The sequence below is a fragment of the Sander lucioperca genome, chromosome 8 (genome assembly GCF_008315115.2).
Source record: "Sander lucioperca isolate FBNREF2018 chromosome 8, SLUC_FBN_1.2, whole genome shotgun sequence".
NCBI classification, from domain to species: domain Eukaryota; kingdom Metazoa; phylum Chordata; class Actinopteri; order Perciformes; family Percidae; genus Sander; species Sander lucioperca.
The window spans coordinates 24,187,912-24,211,542 of NC_050180.1; the positions used below are offsets into that span (position 1 = coordinate 24,187,912).

A 23,631-nucleotide genomic window follows, 5' to 3' on the forward strand; every position below is an offset into this window, starting at 1 on the left:
AACAAAGCTATCAAGAGTCAATGACATATCAATTAACCGCAGTCTTTTTACACCCACACACTTCTGTGAAGATATAACCAGCCAAAATAATTTGCATAGGTTTATCATTGGTGCCTTAAAGCTCAATTCGAAAATATCTCAACAACCTCATACTGAGTTTTTATAACTTGTGGTGCAACAGAGAAGCAGCCTTTACAGATGTTATATGACTCTGAAAAGGTCTTCCATCCTAGCCTACAGATTTAATATAATCTTTTACTATTGGAAGTATAATATTGCAGAAATCTCAAACATGTGGGTTGCAACCCAATTTAAAAAACAAGCAATGGATTATAGTACCTTTTAAGATGTCTTGAGCAAATACTATCATCGGGAAAAGGACAGAGCAAGTGAATTTACTAGTTATAGTGATACAGTGTCACAGCTGATTGTGGTATTTAAAAACAGGAAATGCAGTTTTATCTCTTCATTTTTATTTCAAAAGGTAAACATCTGTAACAAAAATTAACTATGGTGACATGTCCACTAAATTCGTTGATATTGATCCTCAGTGACTAGTTACAAATGATAAAAAACAAAAACATTTTATTTATTAATAAGGACATTAATCAACATTTTTTTATTTGTATCAGTGTTAGCTAGATGGCTAATTTTCAAATGCAATCCTTTTGCAAGATGTTTGAAACCAGTAAAGTCATACAGAGATTATATCGGTCCTAAGTGAGTAGTAGTTTTAAATGTTTACAACATTGCTAAACAACTTTTACATTTTCATAAAGTAATATATAGTCATAAATGTTTACAAAAAAAACATTGGCATTTTCATAAAGTATTAAAGAGAATAAATTGGTCCTCATTGAGTAGCAATGTTGGACAAAATGATTTGATTAAGATTTGTTTATAACAAATGTATATAGTGATATATGGATGAGTCTTCAGTAATAAGTCACAAATGAAACAATATTTTTCATGTCAGAATTTTCACAACATTTATCTTATGCTTGTTAGCCCTGTTAAATTATACTGTTATTTTGTTTATAGTATTGTTTCAATATCACAACATGGCTAACAGATGTCAAAACATCTTAAATTGACTCTGCTAATATGACATTTCAGTTTGTCTTGAATCCCTAATTCACATATGCCTCTACTTTACCAAGAAGCTCAGATGCCTTGTCCAGTGCTAACATTTCATTCTCTAATTTGAACCTTTCATTAGGAATGTGGGGAAATGGATGGCAGTTGGGATACTGGGTCTTCTTGGCATCCACTCCCAGCATCTTCAGATTCTCCACAATTTGAGGCAGAACTTTCAGTTGGAGGTTGTAGAGGGAAACTTGTGAGGCAAGGGCTGAAATAGAGCTGCTATTTGGATGTTGACCATCTCTTTTATATTTTGCAGCTATGAGAGACTTTTCCACTGCTTGGTGAATTTTGAACAGACACCACTCTGTGCTCGCCCCACCAACATCTTTGTGAGCTGCGTTAAGATCACAACGAGCTTGTCTACACCAGCGCTGGGCCTCCTCTTTGTTCGGCTTTGGGACATTTTCATTATGGGTCCAAAAGTTGTAGGAATGGTTGTCTCTAGAGAATCTCTCTCGGCCATTTCTGTGATGTCTGGCCTCCTGATTCCAATGTTGATAGAAGTTACTGAAATTTGAGTTTCCTCTTGGATAGGACGAACCTGCAGTTTTGCCTTTGCCTTTACCTTTGATAAGGTCATCAATTTGATTCTTCAAGTATTTGAATGCCTCGGTGGCAAGAAGAGGGCAGTCCGGGTTTTTGTCAGGATGCCATCTAAGGTACAGTCGTTTGATGGCTTTAAGCCTATCCTCCTCAGGAAGAGTCCAGATCTCTGCCAAACATTTGTCGATTTCCCTTTTAGCTTCGTCAATAGAGGCTGGTGAAGATCTCGTAGAGGAGGAACTTGTGGTTGATGGTTTGGAAGAATGTGGCACAGCTCCTGCTAGTGGCACCAGCTCCATGCAAGAAGCTTCATCAGATGTGCAAGTCCTCCCTTCAGATTCTGGCTTATTTTGTCGCTTAAACTGATACAGGTCAAGACAACTGACTTCAATTGGCTCAGCTTCTCCAATTTCTATTTTGTATCTCTGTGAATATGGTCCAGAGTGCAGAGGCAGTTTTTCAACAATAACTGCATAAACAAACTTGTTGTTAGTGCTGTAGCCAACATATTCCCCCTCTTCAAAGTGATTGAAGATGTTCATGTCTAAGGAATCAAGCCATTCCTCTGGAATTTGTGTTCCAGGGGCTGGTGGATTGAGGGGGAAGCTTTTACTTTCAGCACTGTCATGGATCCCATTCTTAGCCAGACATTTCTGAACATCTTGCAGACTGTCACACATGAGAAGATGTCCAAGGACTAGGAAGTGATTTGATGCCATTCTGTTACCTAAAAGAACATTAATCTCCTTTGTTAATGTCATGTTGATGTCACTTATTACCATGGGAGCCATGTCATTGTTGTGTTTCAAGTAAAAGATGCAACCTTGTTGCCCTCGTTTGACAAAAACATCGGTTTCAGTGGCAGTTTTGTGTAGTGGCTGTTCATTCACCCAAAGCTTAGTTTTCAGACTTTTGCAGCAGATAATCTCAATACTCCCAAATGTCTTCTTGCACATGTCAGTAGCATCTTCTTGTTTTATTTTCCCCTGAGACTGCGCTCTGATAAGACAAATCAGTCCATGTGTAAATGCTTCTGAGGACAGATGTTTGTTAAACCATCCACTAAATTCACAGTCAGCCCCAAACTCACAAAGCTGTATGTGTGATTCCACTACTTTCTCCTCCGTGAACTGAGACAGCATTATAGGCTTAAATTTCTGAGGCAGCAATTGCAGCAACCGATGATGCTCATAAATGTCACTGCCCAAATGACATTCACCGAGTTTCTCCAGCAACAGGAACTTATTCTCCAGCGCTTCTTCCAACCTTTTGGTCTCAAACGTTGTATCATTGTAGTGGAGTGTGCATGATGTGTATAATTTACCATCTACTGCAGGAAGATACAAAGTCTTTACATCGTCAACAAGAGGCTGGTTTCCTTGAGTTTTGATTAACATGAAAAGCTGCTCAACAGCACGTTTCACAGTTTTCTGTTGGTTTGGGTTAGGTTGGGGTTTATCATAGGAATCAGCATAAACTGCTGCTAGAACATTACAATACTGCTCTGCAGTAGGTGTGTCCTTTACACCAATTTTCTTGAAGAACTCTGCAAACATGACATCCTGTGGAGAAATTTTGTACAAATACGGTCTGAACTCACGGTCATGGGGGAGTGAAAAAGTAGTATCATCAGTCCTCACAAGTTTTTTGTCTTTTTCAACCAACACAACGGGAAGATCAGCTAGTGGTTGGCCTTCAAACCCGTTTGCTTGCAGGTAGGCATACGCACTTCGAAACACATTAGCACGGGTTTTAATCAACCGGTCAGATTTACAGGGCGACTGACAGATGTTGCTCATGTTACTGGTTACACAGTGTGAAGGTGGTTGTTCTTGCACTCCTGCATTTTTCAGCATTGTCATGAGCTTCTGTGACTTATAAACCGGTAGATGTATAATTGGCATTGAAGACCAAATCAGTTCTTGATGCTTAGGATCACTTTCTATCAAAGATCCTCTTATTTTAACAGCATTTCTCTCAGCAGCAAATGGTTGGTGAAAGTTGCACAGTTCTTTTCGAATTTTCACAGGAAAAATGAACTTGATGTCAGCTATGCTCTCCAGGAACCCTTTCTCATTGTTTTCATCGTTGCTCACGATATTCAAGGCTGCTTTGAAAATTGAAGATGATTTCAATTTCAACTCTTCAAGTTGATCATTTCCTTTTGCTTCTGATTCTAACTGTTGTGCAAAATTTAATATGTCATCTTTTGACACGACATGCTTCATTCCAAGGTCTCTGAGCAACTCTTTTGGTCTTTCCGTTTGTAGATTTCCTTCACACAACTCAGTCCAAATTCTCTCAGGCACAAATCTCTCTTGGGGCAACATTTTCTTGTATAACTCCACACTCTTGTCAAAGTAGTATGATACAGTCTCCAATCTGCCTTGGGAACTGCGAATCAATTTCACTGTTTTCAGTGAGGAGATAATTTTGTCCTTATTCTGTAAATAACTGCTAAGTGATGACAGTAACAGTAACAGTTTGAGGCACTGAAGCATCTGCATCTCTGTGAGTGTGTGTACAACAGGCAGAATGAACTTCATGAAATAGTCAAAATCAGTCAGGATTTGGATTTCCAATGTTTCTGACAGACTGCAGTTATCTGGATTGTATTGGAGAAAAATGCTGTTGCTGTTCAGCAGGTTGAACAAATCAGAAAATGTCTTTGAATATGTGCTGTTGAGGACAAATACCTCTTCAGGTCCATCAATCCTTACTCGGTTACCATGTATTGTTTCAAATAATGGCAAGGATTTGAGCTTTCTCTGATACTCTTGTTTGTCTTTGGACTTGGATTCTCCAGACTGCAGGAAACACTGAAGCTCTTTCATCTCTTCAATGGATAGCTGGGGGAACTCTGAGTGTTTAATGTTGTAGACCTGGTCCAACACAGCGCTTTTATCATTCACATCCATAAGTTCAGGGTGTAGAAGTGAATGTCGGTCTACATGTGTCTCAGAAAAGAATACATTGTCAAGCTTCATAAAACCAAGTTTAAAGAGGATGCCCGATATGTTCCTCTCGGAGGCGAACTGAATCACACTTGGCATGTCTTTCATTGTTTGCAGAAGGTGCTTGTTGTTTAACCTTGGACACACAACTGGTAAAATGGAGCAGTCATTGAAGAGCTTCCTCACATCACTTAATGTCAGACTTTGTTCATCACCACTAGATGTTGCAGGTTTAATTTCACTCATTAAGAACTTCCAAAGTGATTTCAGCCACTTCAACATGGTCTCATTTGGGACATGAAGACCACTGTGTGGATTAACTTCACAGTCCTGAAGAAGCTGCTGAATTAACGGTTTCAGATATTTCACTGCACAGGGAACTGTCAAACGTTCGACAAGGTTTAAACTTTGTAAACACTGTAGAGCAATGTGGTCACTGTTGGTCTGATAATCTGCAAATTGGTCCTCATAGCCAGAGAACAGACTCTCATATCTTGTTATCAGCTTGGGAGAGTTGGAGTTAAAAAGTCTCAAAACTTTATCTCTTGTGAGAAGAAGTGGAAGCCCATTCAGTAAACCGGAATTGGTGATCTTTTTCGGGTCGAAATCTTTTAAGCAGAAACTCAAGAGCTTTGAACATCTTGTTTCATCTCTGATCAGAGTGGCAGTTATTGGCAGCGGTAAATCTTCATCTGTTTGGGTTGGGTCATTGAGGGGTTTTTCTCTCAGGAAAGCCTGCACAGTTGAAGGATTTATTTCTTTCAATTTAATGTCAGCGGCTCTGAAACTTTTCCAAACTTTTTGCATGGAAGAAGGGACCAATTTCATTCCAAGATCTTCCAAAATGGGATTCATCTCATCACTTACTGAATGTGTCAGGTAAGGTGCCTTTGTTGTTTCAGTTTCTCCGACATTACACCAGTCAAAAGAGTATTCCTTAACTTCTCGACCTGCAATTACGCGTGTTGAAGTCCTCATCACTGGAATAAGATTAAGGCCTCTTTCTTTAATTGATCTGTATACCTCATGTATCATTTCATGCCAATCCTGGCCAACATCTTTGGACACAGTGGGCCAAAAACACAAGTATGAGCTACTGAAGCATGACTCAATAAGTGAAAAAGTGACTTTCTTTTTTGCAATGCTACATCTGATGTAATGAAGGAGATCTGCATACAGTGGAGCAATGACATTCTGTTTCAAAGATTCATTCCAGTTAGATTTTTTACTTTGTCCATCTTCTTTCCAAAGGCTTCTTCTAGCAGAATCTACCTCAAAGTTTGCATTGACATGCACTGGCAGTCCAGTTTTCCCTGGCAAAGGAAGTGAACAAAAGGCTTCTCCAATAAAATCCATAGGGCTGAATAATGCTGGATTCGAAATCTTTGAGCTCACACGAGCAGCTATTGCTGCTTGGGGAAGTTTGTCTGATATTGTTAGTTCTCTGTCACCACTGTTTTTGAATGAGCCAAACTGTTCTGCAATGATCCATCTAGTTTGTCTTTTATCTGAGGTTGAAATCATGGTTTCATAAATGGCCTTGTCTGGCATTATTGGTTTGTCAGATTGCAGCGCATTTTGTTGAAGTTTTACAAAAGCATCTTTTACTTCTCTGCATTTCTGTGGAATACTTTTTTCAACCATGAAGATGGTTTTGAGTTTCCCTGACTGTTCACTGATTTCGTGGACTTCTATTTTGCAGATGTTTTTCAGAAACAGAATTAGTCCTTCAGGATCTTCAGAGAGGGCAGAGCATAGTTCTTCCATGTCATGGTCAGTGACTCCCTGCTGTGATATTTTAGAGCTGTTTGCCATGGTACCCATCCTTAGAGGTAATCTGAACATGGTGCCCTCTTTAAGAGAAAATTTGTCAGGAAGAAAGGATTTGTAGACATCGATGTACATGTTCTTGAAAGTGTCAGCTAGTTTATAGCCAGTGCCAGCTGGTGGTTTGTCTGAATGACTTTCAATGTATTTTCGATTAGGATCAGAAATGCAGAGTAGTTCATCTCCAGTGAGAATTGAGGGGCAGTCAGTCAGATGGTAAACAGAGTTGAATCCTACTCCGTATTTTCCTATCTTCCCTGGAGAGTTGTGCTTTCCTCCTTCTCCCAGCTGTTGAATGCCAGCCAGGTCAGCATTAGAAAACACTTTGTTGTTGAACACACACAGTGCTGGACCTTGCAGTTGGTTCCATTTCTTCCCAAAGGTTCTGTCTTTGCCATGCTGTCGTTTGTCCCAAACAAAGTGAATTTCTGTTGCCTCTGCATCATCAGCATTTTGGATAAGCTCTTTAAGGATATCCTTCTTCGATGGATAGGCTGAAATTATGTTTTTAATTCGAACAGTTAGTTGTTCCTGCTGTTCAAACTGAAAAGCAAATGGTGAAATGTTCTCAACTGCGTGGTTTTGCAGGGTATGATGCCTGGTAGTTTTGATTCCGAAGTGGCGAGCCATAACACGTGAGATATTCTCGTGACATAATGTGACACCTGAAGCGACTGGCATCCATGGGCTGTCGTTGTAAAACATCTCACTTGCAGGTTGTAAAACACCATGTTTGTTGGGTATCAGAAAGTCACCCGTTGTTTTCTCTTTGGCCTCATGTATGGCTGTTAAAATTGTGAGGCAAATTGATAGGGCACTCTTTGGTAGGGTCTTGTTACCATGTTGAGAGTGCAATTCCTGAAGCACAGATGAAAACTGACTGCTTGTAAAACATTTTTCAACACCTACACTTTCCCAGAGGCTCCTGAAACCAGTGAAGGCAGGTGGAAGTAAATAGAGATAGGGTTTTGTTTCAAATTGCTCATTTTCAGCTACACGACTCACATTTACAAATGTGCTGCCAACAAGAATGAATGGGAATGAATTTGCCCTTTGTGAAATGAAAGTGGAATTCCCAGAATCACTGAGCCACTGATCCAGAAACTTATAGCATTCATATGCTATTTTGTGAAGCATGGATCTGTCAATGGATTGAGATTGCTCACATGCTTCTTGCAGCTGCTGAAGCACTTCCTCAGGACTTGGACTGTGATGAACTCCCAACATTTGCAGTACTGGATTAGCGTTGTGTATTCTCAGATTGGTATGATCCAACATGTGTTGTGTCATGTTAACAAGTAGGGAGCATTTGTCACTAAAAATATCAGTGGGCCTTCTAAGTGTTGCATTTTGTTCCATTTTTGTATCACCAGGGGAAAATGCTGGGAGAAATTCAGTCATTCTCAGTGTTTCCCAGTGGAGAGAGTCTTCACCATTCATGTGATTGTTCATAAGTTCAAGAAGACAATTCAATTGCCCATATGCTTTCTTTTTATCAGTGCTCCAGGTTTGGGGGATTGTGCCTGCTTTCTCTGTGATGTCTTCCAATGGGAGATGATCATTTGCCATTCCAAGTTCCAACAAGCGTGCAATCCTTTTGGGAGAGCAAAAGTCATTGTTGGTACCACCAAGCAAGCGTCCTTCTTCTGGTTCAAAAAGACAGGCCACTTTTCCTGACGGATTCACAAGTTTCCTGATATGCTGGAGCTGTCCGCCTTTTGTTGGGATGCATGGATAGCAGACCAGTAGCTCGTTGATTTCTTTGATATTAAGGTCAATAGCATGCAGCACAAGAGCATCTCTACTCTTAGGGTCCATGGTACCAAGGTTGTTAAATACTGCTTCTTGGTAAAACTTGTCCCAGTTCCATGTTCTGTTCTGTAAAACCTTCTCTAGGCCAGACTGTTTGAAGCTATTTCTCAACCACAGTGGAAGAGGAACAACATGGTTGGGTGCCTTTACATGTTTCTTGCACACCTGCACTGCAAGTGCACTAATGTCTTTATCCTCTTCGATGCTCTCGTGCAGAAATATGGCACTGTTCATTGAGCACCAGTGTTCTCCATCACTAAAGAGCTCTGGGCCATTGGAGTGCTGAGCAATGGCGGAGTACAATGCATCGACCAAAGGCTTGAAAGCGTCACTCACTTTCTCTCTATCAGGCCAAAAGGTGTGATAACAGTAAGTTTCCAGTTGATTGTTTTCAGACATTTTCTTTAGTGCCCAAAGTGCAGTAACATATGCCGTCACTACAGGATCCTGAAGAAGGGCTTTGTTCCAGTCATGTTTCACCCCACTCTCCCACAGACCTTTTCGGTTGCTCGTCACAGCAAATGTTCCATTTACATTAACTGGAAGACCTGTTTGAATGGAAAGAGGAAGAAAGCAAAAGGCCTGTCCAACAAGATCTGTTTGTAACGAGGCCAGTTTCCCAGTTTTTGGATCATTTTGCAAAGGCACAGCAATTCCCCCGATGGGCAGAGAGAACTTTGCTTTACTGTTTTCTTGACGGGCCATTTGCAAAGACTGATGTGTCCCAAAGCAGTTGTACAGCAGCCAGGACTGGACTTCAGTTACACCAGATTGCTGACTGGTTATTTGGACAATGTTGACTGTGCAGCTGTCAATGACCTCTTTGCATTTTCCGTCAAGTTTCATCAATGACTTCTCAGCTTGATGCTGCTTTGACACATTGGTTTCATCAGGAATCCTCATTGTACTCACAGTGGTTTTGGAGACAGTGAGGACGGTTTTTATTTCGTCATCTCTTGGTGGAGTTGACACATCGCTTGAGATACTTTGTAGTGATAATGTATTGATGTTCTTCAAAAACAGCAGGTGAGTTTTTGAATTGTTAGTTAAGTGCTGTTGAAAAGTGATGATGTTGTGTTTGTGATACACCTTTGCACTTATTTCTGACTTGAGAGCCTCTTCCTCAGTTCGAAAAGGTAGTTTGATCAGAGTGCCCGGATAGGGTTCAGGGGGGCTTTTTCTGCTGAAATTACAATCAAAGATGCGTTCATATGGTCCAAACTGACCAGGAAACCAATGAAAAAGCCGTTGCTGAGAGAGATCCAGCTTGATTCCAGGGTTTGTTTTATGTTTGATGTGTTTCTTTAGGTGAGTTACATTTGGATCAAGTATGAGAAGACTGCTGCCACTAAGGATAGAAGGAACATCTGTCACATGATACACAGTATTGAATCCAAGTCCAAACTTTCCAATTTTTTCCATCTTGTTTTCCTTTGAGGCAGAGCCAACTCTGACAATATTTTTCCAATCCTCAGCTGTGAACTGCTCATTATTAAATGCCCAAAGGCAAGGTCCCTGACAAAGGGTCATGTCAGGGTCAATGAGACTTTCAGGGGCGTCTTTGTGCACTCTGAAATCCACTAAGAATTTACAGGCTTCTGCCCCAGCATCCTCTGCATTTTGAATGAGCTCTTTGAAGATGTCACTTTCTTCATCATACTCTTTAAGAATGTTCTTAATCCTGGTTGTTATCGGTTCAGACTGTCCATACTGTTCTATTCCCACTAACTCTGGATCAAGGATGTAGCTACTGAGAAATCGGATGTTAAACCATTCAGCAGCTGCTTTTGGAATTTCCTCATGTACAACATAAATTTCTTCCTGGCTGTACTTTAGCTCTTTTAATCCATTTTTGCTCACATCACAGAAGACTGCAGTTGACAGTGGTTTAAGGGTATGTTGTTCACCCTCTATGATGACTGGCACTGGGAAGTCATCCTGAATTGTTTTCTTCTCTCTCCACAGCCAGTTAAAAATTTCTATTGCCACTTTTACCTCAGAGGAACTTGCAAATGGCTGTTGCCTTCTTTCAATGGTTTGCTGGATAGAATGAAGAATGCCAACAATTTCTTTATCTGACAGCAAGGATTTCAGGCCAAACCTGAGAAGCAACTTCTTGTATGGCAAAAATTCATTTGGCACCTTCCCAATGTAAGAGCTCAGATCAAGATTACGTGGGTAGTCTATAACCAGATCCTGTGGTGATACAAACTGGTTGTGGCTCCACAGCCAGGGTGTGTCCGTGTTCATTATCGTTGCAAATTCAGAGATGTGGTCTTGCATGTGTTTGTAAATGCTATGCAACTTCCTTTTGAAATCCACATTTGTGTCAGGATCAGCCATTTCCTGGGCTTTTGATGTCAAGACGCACAAATTCTCCATCACCTTTTCGGCTGGGGGTAGGCGTTTAAAACCAAGTTGGCTGCTAACTCTGTCACTGAACTTTCCCACCAGCGGCATTACATGCCCAACAATGTCCTCATTCACAGAAATGCAAAGTCTTATTTCATCCGGGCAGAAGAAACAACTTGTCTGAGATTTTTTTCCATTATCAGGTATAGCACATGGGACCCATTTTAGCATTTTGAGGTGATGAAGCTGCTCAAGAGAGAACTTTGAGAGTAGATCATTGGTATCCAACATCTTCAAGAGCACCTGAGCTCTATTGAGAGCCTCAGTTTGGGAGTCAGCATGCAGTTTGTCAATCAGTGTGGCGGCATGCAACAAGTGCTCAGGTGACACATCTACTTCTTTATTTAGCAATCCAAGATGTGTTAGGCCTTGAAACATCTGCGATGTTTGAGTGTACAAAGGTGGAGGAAAGAAATCGGACTCAAAAATTACTTTAAAGGATTTAATTCTTGGATCAAAAAAGCTTGAGGTCTTTTTCAGCTTTCCATTAACTTCAATGAAGCTCAACTCCTTACATCTGCGTTTCAAGGTCTGATTTTGAGAGAAAAGGGTATCACCATGCTGTAAAATCCAAGTCATAATTTTCTCACTGTCTTCCTTTCTGCAAGTCCTACTCTCAATACATTCAATGAGGAGATTGGCTGCTTCAGCGGTGTCCAAGAGATTCACTTTGAGCAGCTGTAACAGTCTGCGGTCAGCCTCAGTAGCACACTGCACAACTGAATCAGGCATAGGAAACTCTGTCGGTACTTTTAGGCCAGAAATTAGAAGCACAGCACGTTTTGATTGAGCTGCAACACAGGATCCTTTCATGGTTTGAAACAGAGGCAACTTTGAGAGTAAATCTTTCTCAGTGACTGAGAGAGAATCCAGACGAGAGAGATAATCTTTCAGTTTTTCTCTTGCAATGTGAGAGGTGCTCTTGAGTTCTCTGATGAGATTCTGAGAATCTAAATTCAACAAGACTTTCATGACACTCCTTGGAGATGGGCACAGCACATAAGAGTCAAGGTCTTCGTGCTTGAGCCACTCGTTTCCTGTCACTGCTGTGCCACCAACTTTGTTCACCAACTGAGCTATTTCTTCTGGCAAGTTCATCTGTTTGCTTTTCTGAAAAATGAGGGTTGTGTTCTGCTCTAGTCTTGCTAGTGATACAGGCTGACTGACAGACAGGGGGCTGACTGGTATTAATGGCATTCCAATGAAATTACTTAACTCTTTGTAGTGAGCGTTAAGAAATTTCCAGAAATCTTGGAGCCAGTCTAAAGGTGGATGTTGACTGCTGCTGATGTCCCAGGTAACATGCCCCGTCCTCATCTGCTTCCAGTCCTGTGGCAAATACCGCCTTGTATATTCAACCACCTGGTCTACGGCAATGTTGATCACCTTGAATAAATCTGAAAAATAGATTTAGAAAATATATATAAATGTATATGTAGTGTGAAAATATGCAGATGACAGATGTAAATAACTTTTAATCAAAATTCTATAAAATAGTCCTACTTTTTCCGGCCAGTTCTTTCAGGTGGAAACTGCAGGCTGGACTGAGATCATCTGGGATGAAGAGGTGTTTGCAGCAGGGTAGCAAGGCTCTGCACGAAGGAGAAGTTTGTTTATTGTGCATGAAACAAAAACAAGGACATTTGCATATAATTTTACTGCACATCGAGTTACCAAAAGCCTACACAAAAATTAAAAATAGGTACTGTGAGCCAATCAGTACTAGTAATTCTAGGATTGGATTTGGGGAACACTTGGCAACAACAACTTAGTAAGGATGTAACTTTAAATTACAGTCAATAATTATAACTTAACCTATTTATTATAGACTGTAAAAGAGAATAAAGCCAAATATTAAAAACTTACCTTGGAAATTCATTGCTGTCAATTAAAGCAGTGTCCTCCTCTTTGTCTGTGAAAGATCTGAAAGAACCATCGCTGAGAGGAAGCAGCTGAAGACCCTTGAGTTCGCTGTATTTTCCATCACTCAAAACATACTCCAAAAGACAGAGTTTGTCGTCTTTAGAGATGCTGTGCACGCCAATCTTGCGGAGAACGTCCCTTACGAAGGTTGGAGTCACATGCTTTAGAGTGTTGAAGTGTGGATAGGCCTCTTTTATAGCTCTTGCAACACTACCTGGTAAAGTGACAAGATTTTCCCCACAGGAAACCAAAGTCTTTTTAATGGCGGCCAATATGTCAGGGCTTGTTGGACCATTACAGGGGAACACAGCTTCTGATGGAGTGATGAACTCTTTTTCATCTTTAGCAAGAGAAAGGACAGCCACATTCTGGCTGAATAAGTGATGAAGAACATCCAAAGCAACGACATACCATTTCTCTTTGTGCTGTATCTGGGCGATATCTGGCCACAGATTGTATACTGAAGAGACAGGCAGACGAGATTCTTGGGCAAGTCTGATAGCATCTTGAATGATCATGACGTATGCCTTTGGGAGCACCTCTTTTATCAGCAATTCATTCCACACAGCATGTTCGTCATGTTTCTGGTCTTCCTCTTGCCACTTGATCTGTCTTCTGTTGTCTGTGAGGCCAAAGCACGCATTGACATAAACGGGGAGGCCTGTCTTGTTGGATTCATTGTTTGGGAGGGGGAGAAAGCAGCTCAGTCTACTCTCACTACAGTCTCTCCTCTCACCACAAGGGAATGCCAAGTCAACTTGAGGGAAAAAGCTTAACTTTTTTGACAGTGAATCAAGATGTTCTACATTGCCATCTTTCATGGTACATGTTGTCACAAGCCACTTTGTTTCTCTGTGGTCTTCTGAGTTGAGGGTTATCAATTTGAACTTTGTTGAACCCTCAATGATTGACTCGTCTTCTGACTCCAGATCGACATCTGTGCAGATTGAGGATTTCACTTCAAGTCTGGGATTAACAGTGCCGTGTACGTCGATATGCTTCAAGGACACAGAAGTCACATTTTTCAGGAACAGAAGGCTTAACTCTGCATCCGCAATAAAACTATCAAAAAGCTCAACCACCTTGTCAGAGTCATATAGATTATCTGAAATATCTGATGCCTCTTTGCGCAAGGGGAACCTGAAAATTGTCCCGTCAAAGTGCTGATCCTCCATGATGACTTTTGACCATTCTTGTCCGCTTACAAGTGACACTATATCTCGAAAGGGTTGGAACTGATCATGCATAGTCGTTAGAGCTTCTTGGTGTTCTGCCTCATCCAACGACCACAGAAAACCTCCCTTTCTTTCTCCAAATATTTTTTCTTGGGGGTCCATAAAGCCAAGGTGCTCTGAACTGAATATACTTGGCACATCTGTGTATAAAAGGAAACAGATATTGTCCCATTAATTTACTATGCTTGTTCTCTAAACATCAAAATTTTAACTGAGACTGTTAGGTATACACGTGTATCTGTACGTAGTTTCACCTGTTATGTGGTAAACAGAGTTGAAGCCGATTCCAAACCTCCCGACTTTGTTTGGGTCATTGCGCTTGACACTCCTCCCTGCCATCTGAATTCCTTCCCAGTCATCATCAGTGAATGCTGCATTGTTGTAGGCGTAGAGAGCCGGACCTTTGCAAAAACAAAAAATAGTTCAAAAGAAAAGTGCTTATGACATTAGGGTTTAAGTATCTGTGTGTTCATTAATTATGTCCAGTCTCTCTAAACTGCTTATATTGAGGAAGTCTATCACAGCTTGAATTGAGCGAGGTAGAACTGTAAAGAAGCTGAGGTTGTAAACACATAATCAGCAGTCATAAGGCAATTTCTGCCAGAAGGTCTCAACACTCAACTGTTGACTAAATGGGTACAACTTTAAGTTCTTTTAGTAATATTATGACAATGTTAGGGTATTTTCTCTAATATGGTGACCACAGTCAACTCTAAATGTAACATGTTTTGCAGAGACTGTCTTACATCTGATGGTTAATGATATAGGGTAGCAGACCCTAATGCCATCTCCTCAAGTTATCATGGGAAGCAAGTATGTGTTGGGTCACCAGAAAAGCCTGTTATTGTCAGCCTGTTATTTTGTGGTTATAGGAAAAAAAAACATTACACACATGTCCTCTATGGCCAATCACACTGAACTATGGGAGGAAACCCACATAAAAACAAGCAGAACATATAAACTCCAACAAGTAGGGACCAGGGCTGACATTTGAGTATTGGAGCTTTTTGCTTGGAAGCTGATAAAACTGTCGGGCTACTTCCTATTTGCTCTATTTATCAATTTCTGTTAAAAAATTACATGATAACCCCCCTACAGCGTGGCTATTCTCTGAACATCCTGCATACCTTGGTATTCTCCCAAGTTATCAGTCCAAAGGCTCTCGGTCCCATAGCTTCTCTCATCATGGATGAAAACCACTTCTGTGGCTTTAGCATCATCTGCATTTTGAATCAGCTCCTGTTGACAAATAAAAACAATAACCATTAACAGAGCTTAGCAGACCAAAGCTAACAATCAGGGATGGCCACATTCCTCTGCACTACTGCTACTATGCCAAGCTCCAAATCTGGGCTACACACAAGTACACTTAAAGTCCCTGCACACCCTTAGTCCACCTACACAGCTGTTTCCCCTTACAACATTATAATTCTTATTAATACATAGTGTTTGTGATATCATGTCATTTTCAGCACATCTCCACCCAGTTTACACTAGACTAGGTTTCTAATCAGCCAGATTAATTGAAGACACCTGTGTTTGGTTGCTGTTGATTCAACTGGTAATTTTGGAAGCTGTAGTTTGTAGTGTTGTTGAATTATATTTGTATATATTCATATATAAATGTATAATATTTTGTCCACATCAACTGACATAAATGGGGGAACCCATTAAACTTGTAACTTTGTATATTGTCAAATGCAAAGGAACCAATGTATGACTTTTTACAAAATACATTGTGATATGCCACTGTAGAAAAAGTGTAGTTGTTACTAATAACATAAATGAAGGCTGAATTCCATTTAGCTGCTTCAGTTTCTAGGGTCCTGGTATTGTGCAAGTTGGACCACTGTCACAGTTTTGGTTTACTTGGACACTTAAATAGAACTCTTAATGTTATCAATAACACCTGTACTTTTTAGAAACTGAGAAAAAAATATTTTCACAACAGTTTAATCCAGCTCAGTGTCCCAGAAAAAGACCAAAATAGTTTGCTTTCACTAGAAAGCTGCCTACTTGAAAATCACAGACATCATGCCACAAAACTGATATCTACATTTAAAATTAGAACATGTAAAAGCAAGATTCTGCCAAAAAATTAAAATTGTTTGCAAAAAAAGGCTTTTGGACAGGGGCCAAGCAAAATGAACAGATCAAACTTACTGCAGAATTATGTTTAAATAATAATAAACTGTATCTGTATCAAAATTCATACAATGCAAACCAAAGTGCTTAAGATAAAAACAGATAATCATAAGATTCATGATAAGACAATAAAAACATCAAATTAAAACAGCCGAAAAAGACATATAGTTGACAGATTAAAGGCAGGGAATTTGTCACAAATTTTACTACTGAAAGCCAAGGAAATTAAAATTATTCAACAATTGCCAGATTCTTCAATGTGAATATTAGAGATATTTTTGGTGAGCAGCCAGCACATCTTAAACAGGCTCCCACAGTTGGTGACAATGTTACATGTAGTTATTTATTTCCAACACGGAGGACTACTAACCTGTCAACCCAAATTATATGTCTATTGTGGGGAATGCAGCCATTATATCAACAATAAACTGACAGTCTTCATTTGTTTGTTCATTGCACCAAAATATAATTTGCTCAAGTGTGGTCCCTCAGCGGGGGGCCCATCTGGTTTAATACAATCAAAACTAATGTGATAAATGGATTAATTGAATGTGAATGTGTGTTGTTTTATTGACCGGACAAAGAGAAAAAGTGCAATTTGAGTATTTCTTCCAAAATATCTGTAAAACAAATAAAATCACCTGCTTTCATGATTAAAAAAGAATTAAGCAGAATCAACATATTTAGCAACCACGCTGGTCATACTAAAAGAAATAGACTTCCAGAAACCAGGTGTGTATAAGCAAACAACAATCTAAAGAATAATGCTTTGTATCAGTTACAAAATATGAAATGTTATACAAAGTATTTGACAAGAGCATTGCACCCACCTTCAAAATTTGTCCACCATCTGGATATCGTCGTAGAATATCTTGCAGGTAGTCAATGAAGGGCGGTGCTGTTGCCCCGAAGCACGTTCTAATCAAAGCACAGAGATTAATCAAATCAACATAGGGTGGTGGTGAGTCCTCCTGAATCAATATACTGTAGATAGGAAAAGCTGGGAGTAGAGTCAAGTTTGACCAGAACATACATATATTTGACTTATATGATTAGCCATAAAGTTCAAGTGCTTTACTTGAAATTAGATGGCATAGGTTGTTTACTTGTTGGCCAATAAAACAGATTCAGAGCCATGATGCTTACAAGTATATCGTATGTGACTTTGCCCTTTTACACAGGGAGTGAAAACAAGGCACTTGCTCCACCTAAATGTCCTTGTCTCTAATAAAACATGACTGGCATAGATATTCATTTTTAATCTTATAGCTTTAGGTGGTAACTGGTTACAAATAGATGAAATCATGTTTGTAATTCATACAGGTGGGTGCTCCAAGACCCCTCACTTACCATGAGTGTGGGTGATAGTGTCAATAACTCAAACATTGCTTCAGTGCACTGTGGTCAAAATAGCATGTTCCTCAATTGGTGGTCCATCTCTTACAGTTATCAGTCGGGACATAACATATATACATACATAAAACCAGATAGAGATGCAACTCACCGACTTTTTTTCTTTGTCTTCGAACTCATCTTTCCTGGCTTGGATGCTGTGAGTCAGAGTACAGTGCATTACATTGCAGAACAAACTTCTCTTTTTATCCACATCAAACTTAAGTTTAAGATTTCTTCATCCATAACTTCAAAATGTTTTCTAAACATAAGAAACAACTCAAACCCTGTGTCAGCAACACCATGGGTACCACATAATCAAAAGTAGGATAAAATACATAAGTCTTACAGTAATAGAAAATAAATTGGAGAAATGTATTCATTTTGTATACATTTGTAGTTTACTTATATGAGCATTTACTTCTGTTTTATTTGTCCATATCAAAAATAAGGGTGTGGCTCATTGTTATGGCCTAGGCCATACAGGTTAAAACAGCCAGCAATGGTAATATGGTACACAATTTCACCCCATGCTGTTTAGTACACAATTTATTTTGCAGTTAGCCACACCCCAAACAATTCAGGCATCAAAACACAAATATTACACTGTTTGGTTCATTCATAATCCATGTTTATTTCCTTTAGCTTTACATGGTTCAAATGGAGTGCACTCTTTTCTACATTGTAAGGTTTTCTGTTATATTAATCCTTATTTTCTGTCTTTGTTACCATACTGGCGATGAGGTCCTTCCCAGTGTAGAAAAGCAGTGGCCGAAGTTGAAGGACTTTTATATACTACGGCCTGCCAAATTGGGCCGTACCATCGGCTACCATGCTGGAGGGGTGATTTAGGTTTAGGTTGGGTTTATTTGTATTAGTTGCAATTATGTCCATCTTGGTTTTCCCCGTGTGTGTAATTTGGTTTGGCCAAGTCAGTATATATTTCCCTTTCAAGGAGTTCAGTTTTCCTTTTATTTTATTTTTGTAGTAGGCTATTTTAATTTTCACGACTGCCAGACAACCCCACCAACCAATGCATGTACAAATTGGACTCCTCCTTCAGCTCCTCTCCTCACATGCTGTCTTTGATAGAAAAGGGCACAAGACAAACTACCACTACTACTACTACTACTACTACTACTACTACTACTACTACTACTCAGTTTGTTGAGTCCATATCTTGTTTTGTTGTTGCCATTTTTGGGTTAAGTTATATTGTGTTGACCTCTTTTATAGCGGTTTACGCTGCGTTGAAGCGAGCTGTCCCGTTACTGTTCCCATGGTCAGAGCCAGAACCAGAAACGGTAGGCTAGGGACATCTGTGTCCTTTCAGTGCCGACAGCAGTGTACCCGAGCAACTGACAGATAACATGTCGGGAATTAAAGGTGCTCTAAGCAATGTCACGCGGTTTTTAGGCTATAAAATCTTTTGTCACATACAGCAAACATCTCCTCACTATCCGCGAGCTGCCTGTCCCCTGAACACACTGTAAAAAACACGGTCTCTGTAGACAGCCCAGGCTCCACAAACGGCAACAAAAACAAACTGCGCCAACCTGCACCACCAAACATAACAGTGTTCCAGCCAATAACCGACAAGAAGGATTTGGGGGGTGGGGTTTTGGGGGTTAGTGTGCGGAAGCACGGAAGGGAGGGGGAGGGGAAGGGTTGAGGAAGAGGGAGGGGCGAGCTAGCCTTGTTTTGTTTGACAATACTTCAAATGTCAACAAGAAGTAACGTCACCCAACATCGCTTAGAGCACCTTTAATGTTTAGTCTTGCTTTACGTAATATCATTACATTTTATCAGCGGTGGAAAGTAACTATACCATAGGCTACTTCGATTCAATTGTAAAGTTCTTTTAATTGAGTATTTTCATTTTCTCCTACTTATGGACCGTTCATTATTTATGGAATGGACCACCGGAGGAAAATAGGGGAGGATCATGTCTTTTTATTCTTTGTTGAGGGGAGGGTCACCCACATTTTTTTTATCTAGGGGTGGGTCACCCAACTTTTGTATTCATAAAAACAGCAAAATTTCAAAGTGGCTTGTTTGGTGCATATTTTTTCATGTAGCTCTTAGTCTCGGCCCTTCTTCGCTACCAGATGGGTCTGACCCATGAGTTTGCTGGGGGGGGGGGGGCAGGGGGAGCACTGTCCCCCTGGTGGCTGAAACGGGTAATTGCATTGTTTAAATAATAATTACATCTGGCATGACCAGATATTTTATAAATATCTTAAATAACACAAAACAACTAAATGGTGGTAGCTAATACATCTGATTTCATATACTGCTTTATTAAAAAGAATATTTCCTGGCTGACGATGGGAGCAGCAGGACGCAAAAAACGGAAATTACTGTTGCACTAGTCTGGACATCTTGCCGTGCCAACCTTGCAATAAAGGTTTCCTAAATGCCATGTACATAAATGTGATGTCAGCTTACTAATTGATTGCGGGTTTTGTGTAGATTGGGACTTTTATACGTTTATTTCACTTTGTTTAAACGTCGAAGTGGAGAGGCCTCGTTCACCTGTTTGGTGCTGGCTGGTGAATGTGACGCTCGTATAGGCCTTGCTGGATACACCGTGACCCTTTTTGTGGATCTACTGATTGCTGTGGATTACTTTTTTTCCATGTCATTGGATTACGGCAAAATACGGATCTTTTTTCTCAATGTGTCTTAACGTTTTATGGTGTGACTGCGCTTCGTTTCTGCGTTTGGAGAGGCATCTCAACAGACTGTAGGTCGAACACTGAGTGTTCACTGTTACATTTTAGTTGAATTTAAGAGTCGGGGCATTCTGCCACCGTCTGTCTATTGCGTTCCAAAACAGCCGTGCCGCGATTGGATTTCATAAGGGCGAATTGTTAAATTGTTACAATGTAATTTAAAATCTGCTTTAAAAATAAACATATACGTTTTGGAATATAATGTTCAGCTTTGGCAGCTTTACTTATGTGCTAAAATATACAATGACTGAGGAAGCCTAGTAACCAGTCCATAGCAACCAGTGTTGAATTGTTATTTCCCAGTGTCCTTTGCTGGATGGTCTCAATGTTTTATTGTTTTATTTCATGTGAATACTAGTTTACTTGATGAGTAACTTAGTATTTGAAGTAATGCAGTAATGCAGGAAGTGTGCATTTAGTTTCCATGCTTATTGTGTTTCCTCAACAATGTTAGTGAGTAAATCTACTGAAATGGCCACCACACCATAACAGAGGAGTGGGATGTGTAAGATGAGAATGCAGAGGTTTAGTCAGTATGTCATGGCTGTAAAAAAGCAAGTGTCATCTGTACATCTTTGCTAAACACAAATTAACACATAAGGGGAGGGTCATGCCTCTTTTTTCAAATCATTTTGGAGGGTTATAGAAAAATTATTACTGGCGAGGGGAGGGTCAAGTCTTTTTAGCCTAAAGGTCGGAAAACTCCTCCGGTGGCCCCTTAAATAAATAACGAACAGTCCCTTAGGCTACTTCTAGTCCACCACAATTCAGAGTCAAGTAGGCAATTATACGTTTTGCTTAACTATTTATTTTATAACTTTAGTTACTTTGCAGATTCAGATTAATAATACAAAATAATATGAATAACTTATGATGTATATAGTGGATAAAGATGAGACTTTGTTGATCCCGTGGTGAAATTCACAAGCTACCTGCCAAGTCATAGGCTATTTCCGCTTTTATTTTGGTGAAAGTAACTCAAAAGTAGTGTGAAGCATTACAATTCAGAGACAGTGATATTGTAATATAACTAATTACTAATGACAATAACTAGTAATCAATAATGTATTACATTTTGGAAGTAACCTGCCCACTGCCCAGAATGCATTTGTGTATTGCGCATCCACACAATTTTTCTGTCAAAAAAACAAAACGGCTGTTGTGGCGAGCTTCCTGGAGTTCACAAAGTACGTTGAAAAGTACTTAAGTCATACCAAGGCTACTTTACTTTATTTTTATGGAGCGAGCAAAGAGTGATTTGAGTGGAACCAATCTCTCTTAAGAGACGCACACGCACACACACACACACACACACACACACACACACACACCCTAGCAGTATTTAAGACAGGTGTCAACAGAGAGAGAGAGAGAGAGAGAGAGAGAGAGAGAGAGAGAGAGAGAGAGAGAGAGAGAGAGAGTGAGAGAGTGAGAGAGTGAGTGAGTGTGTGAGTGTGTGCAGGGCATGAAATTGGCACCCGCCCACCCGCCAAATGCGGGTAACTTTTGTGATTGGCGGGTGAAACTGTCAATCTACCTGCCACATTGGCGGGTAGCCAATGAGAATTGAGTGATTCAGACTCGTAACTATCGGTAAGCAGGGTACATGGTTGCTTACGGGCCTGGTCCAATCAGGGGCCCGCATCACTGGAAGACATTGATTGACAGCCGGGCCCCCTATCGCATTTTCATTACTCACACAATCCCAGCATCCCACGTGCAGCCACTGACCAAGCGGGAGTGAGAACGGGTTAAATTAATTTCCTAGTTTCTGATATGAAGACGAGACGTGTATGTGATTCGAACATCTCACATTACAAACAAAACGTACAGCGAAAGACCGTGCAAAACATTTCAGACCGTCCTGCCAACCTGTAAACATTTTAACATCAATGTACGCTGTAACGATTTTTCACTCTAAAGTCAGCGCTGCTGTTTCAAATTGTCGGCTCTCTGCAGCGGGCGGGGCTGCTCCGTTTCCCCCGCGACTGACGCGCACACACAAACACACACACAGACACACAAACACACGCACGCACAGACACACACACACAAACGCACACGGTGGATGCAGGAAAAAACGCAGATGAGACGTACAGGATGACCTAAATTGAGGACAGCTACGTTATTGTAAGTGTAATGATAAGTTAAAGTCCAATAAGTACTTTATTAAACCGTATGAATGTGTCCCAGGCCAGGATAGGAAATTAACTAAACAATGTAAAGATCAACAAGCCAATGACAATGACAGATATGTTCATATTTGATTCATCCAATAAATTATTTTGTGTCTTAAATCCACCAGCCTTTTTCATATTTTACCAACATTTGCTGCATCCTGAGCCTTTTTGGTAAAGTTCCTAGAAAATCTCAGCCTAGAGTAATTAATTAATAGTAATAAGTATTATTCTCCCCAAAACAAGTTTCCTTTTTATTTATTTTTTTATTTTTAAGAACTATACAAAAAACATTCATGTGTTATGGTGCGCATTCACCAGTGTTTTGTTGTTGTTGTGGTGTGCGTAGGCTACTCCTGATTTTGTCAGTCATCTCATCTCTTATATGCAGTGGCATAACGAGCCAACACCGGGCCCCTATGCAGGATTATCAAGGCGGGCTACCATCAATAGGACAGGATCATAGAGTCACAGCAATTCCTGTTTTTCACCTTTATGACGCAAAAAAAAAGTGGCTGGTAAAAAGTCCCTGTGGCAGGTGGATTTAAAAATCCACCTGCCACAGTGGCTGGTGGTCAAAAAAGTTAACTTCATGCCCTGAGTGTGTGTGTGTGTGTGTGTGTGTGTGTGTGTGTGTGTGTTGCACGCATAGACTGTACAGTGGTTGCACACGGTGAAGATGCTTCCTTTTTACGGGGTTACATTTTTCACAAAATAACATCACACTGTAAAATACATCCTAGCGACACAACAGTTACGCATGACGAGGCAAAATCTGTCAATATTTTTTTTTTTTTATAGATTCATGTTTTCAGGGGAGCTTAAATCTCTTTAGAGGAGCCATGCAAGCTCTCTCTGGCTCCATGCCCCATAACGCCAATGACAGGGAATGATCAGTAGTATACAAGAATAAATACATAATTTATTAAATACCGACTGCTGCTGGATACTGTATAATAGTACAAAAACATTTAGGAATAACTTGATCAAATTATATTTTATTTCGTGGATTCATCTTGCATCAAATTGTTTCCTCTTCCTGGTGCGCTTTGTCATCATATATTATTAAACATACTATAGTCTACGTCTGTTATTTTATAGAATTTACTCAAAGATGGTAATAATTAACTACACGAGTGAAGGCCTACCTTAGTCATATTTGTGAAGAGTCGCGTCTGTTCTGTTGTTGCCAAGTTTGCCAAAGAAACTATGATTAAATCAGTTCGCTGTTTATATAGGCTGCTGATGTCCAACCCCAACACGTCGATTCCAGGAACAATGCTTGTTCCTTTCGTTTTCCACTAAAGTCAGTTCCATCTTGTAGTAAATG

The 23,631-nt window shown here is 40.1% G+C and overlaps 1 protein-coding gene across 2 annotated transcripts; it reads right to left on the reverse strand.

Moving 5' to 3' along the window:
• Window positions 1-487: 487 nt before the first annotated feature.
• On the reverse strand, window positions 488-23,609 carry si:dkeyp-118h9.7 (sacsin). 2 transcript variants are annotated; one of them, XR_004898023.1, is made up of 9 exons: window positions 23,450-23,609; window positions 17,502-17,547; window positions 16,828-16,915; window positions 14,980-15,091; window positions 14,107-14,253; window positions 12,561-13,992; window positions 12,198-12,286; window positions 1,031-12,091; window positions 488-982 (listed from the first exon to the last, which is right to left on the reverse strand). XR_004898023.1 is itself a non-coding variant. In XM_031299744.2 (8 exons), exons 2-8 carry the CDS (start codon window positions 17,528-17,530, stop codon window positions 1,131-1,133), a joined length of 12,858 nt encoding a protein of 4,285 aa, XP_031155604.1. In that variant the 5' UTR covers window positions 17,531-17,547; window positions 23,450-23,609; the 3' UTR covers window positions 488-1,130. The 2 variants fall into 2 exon arrangements, 1 of the variants encoding a protein (XP_031155604.1); XM_031299744.2 differs by having other exon boundaries at window positions 488-12,091.
• Window positions 23,610-23,631: the final 22 nt, after the last annotated feature.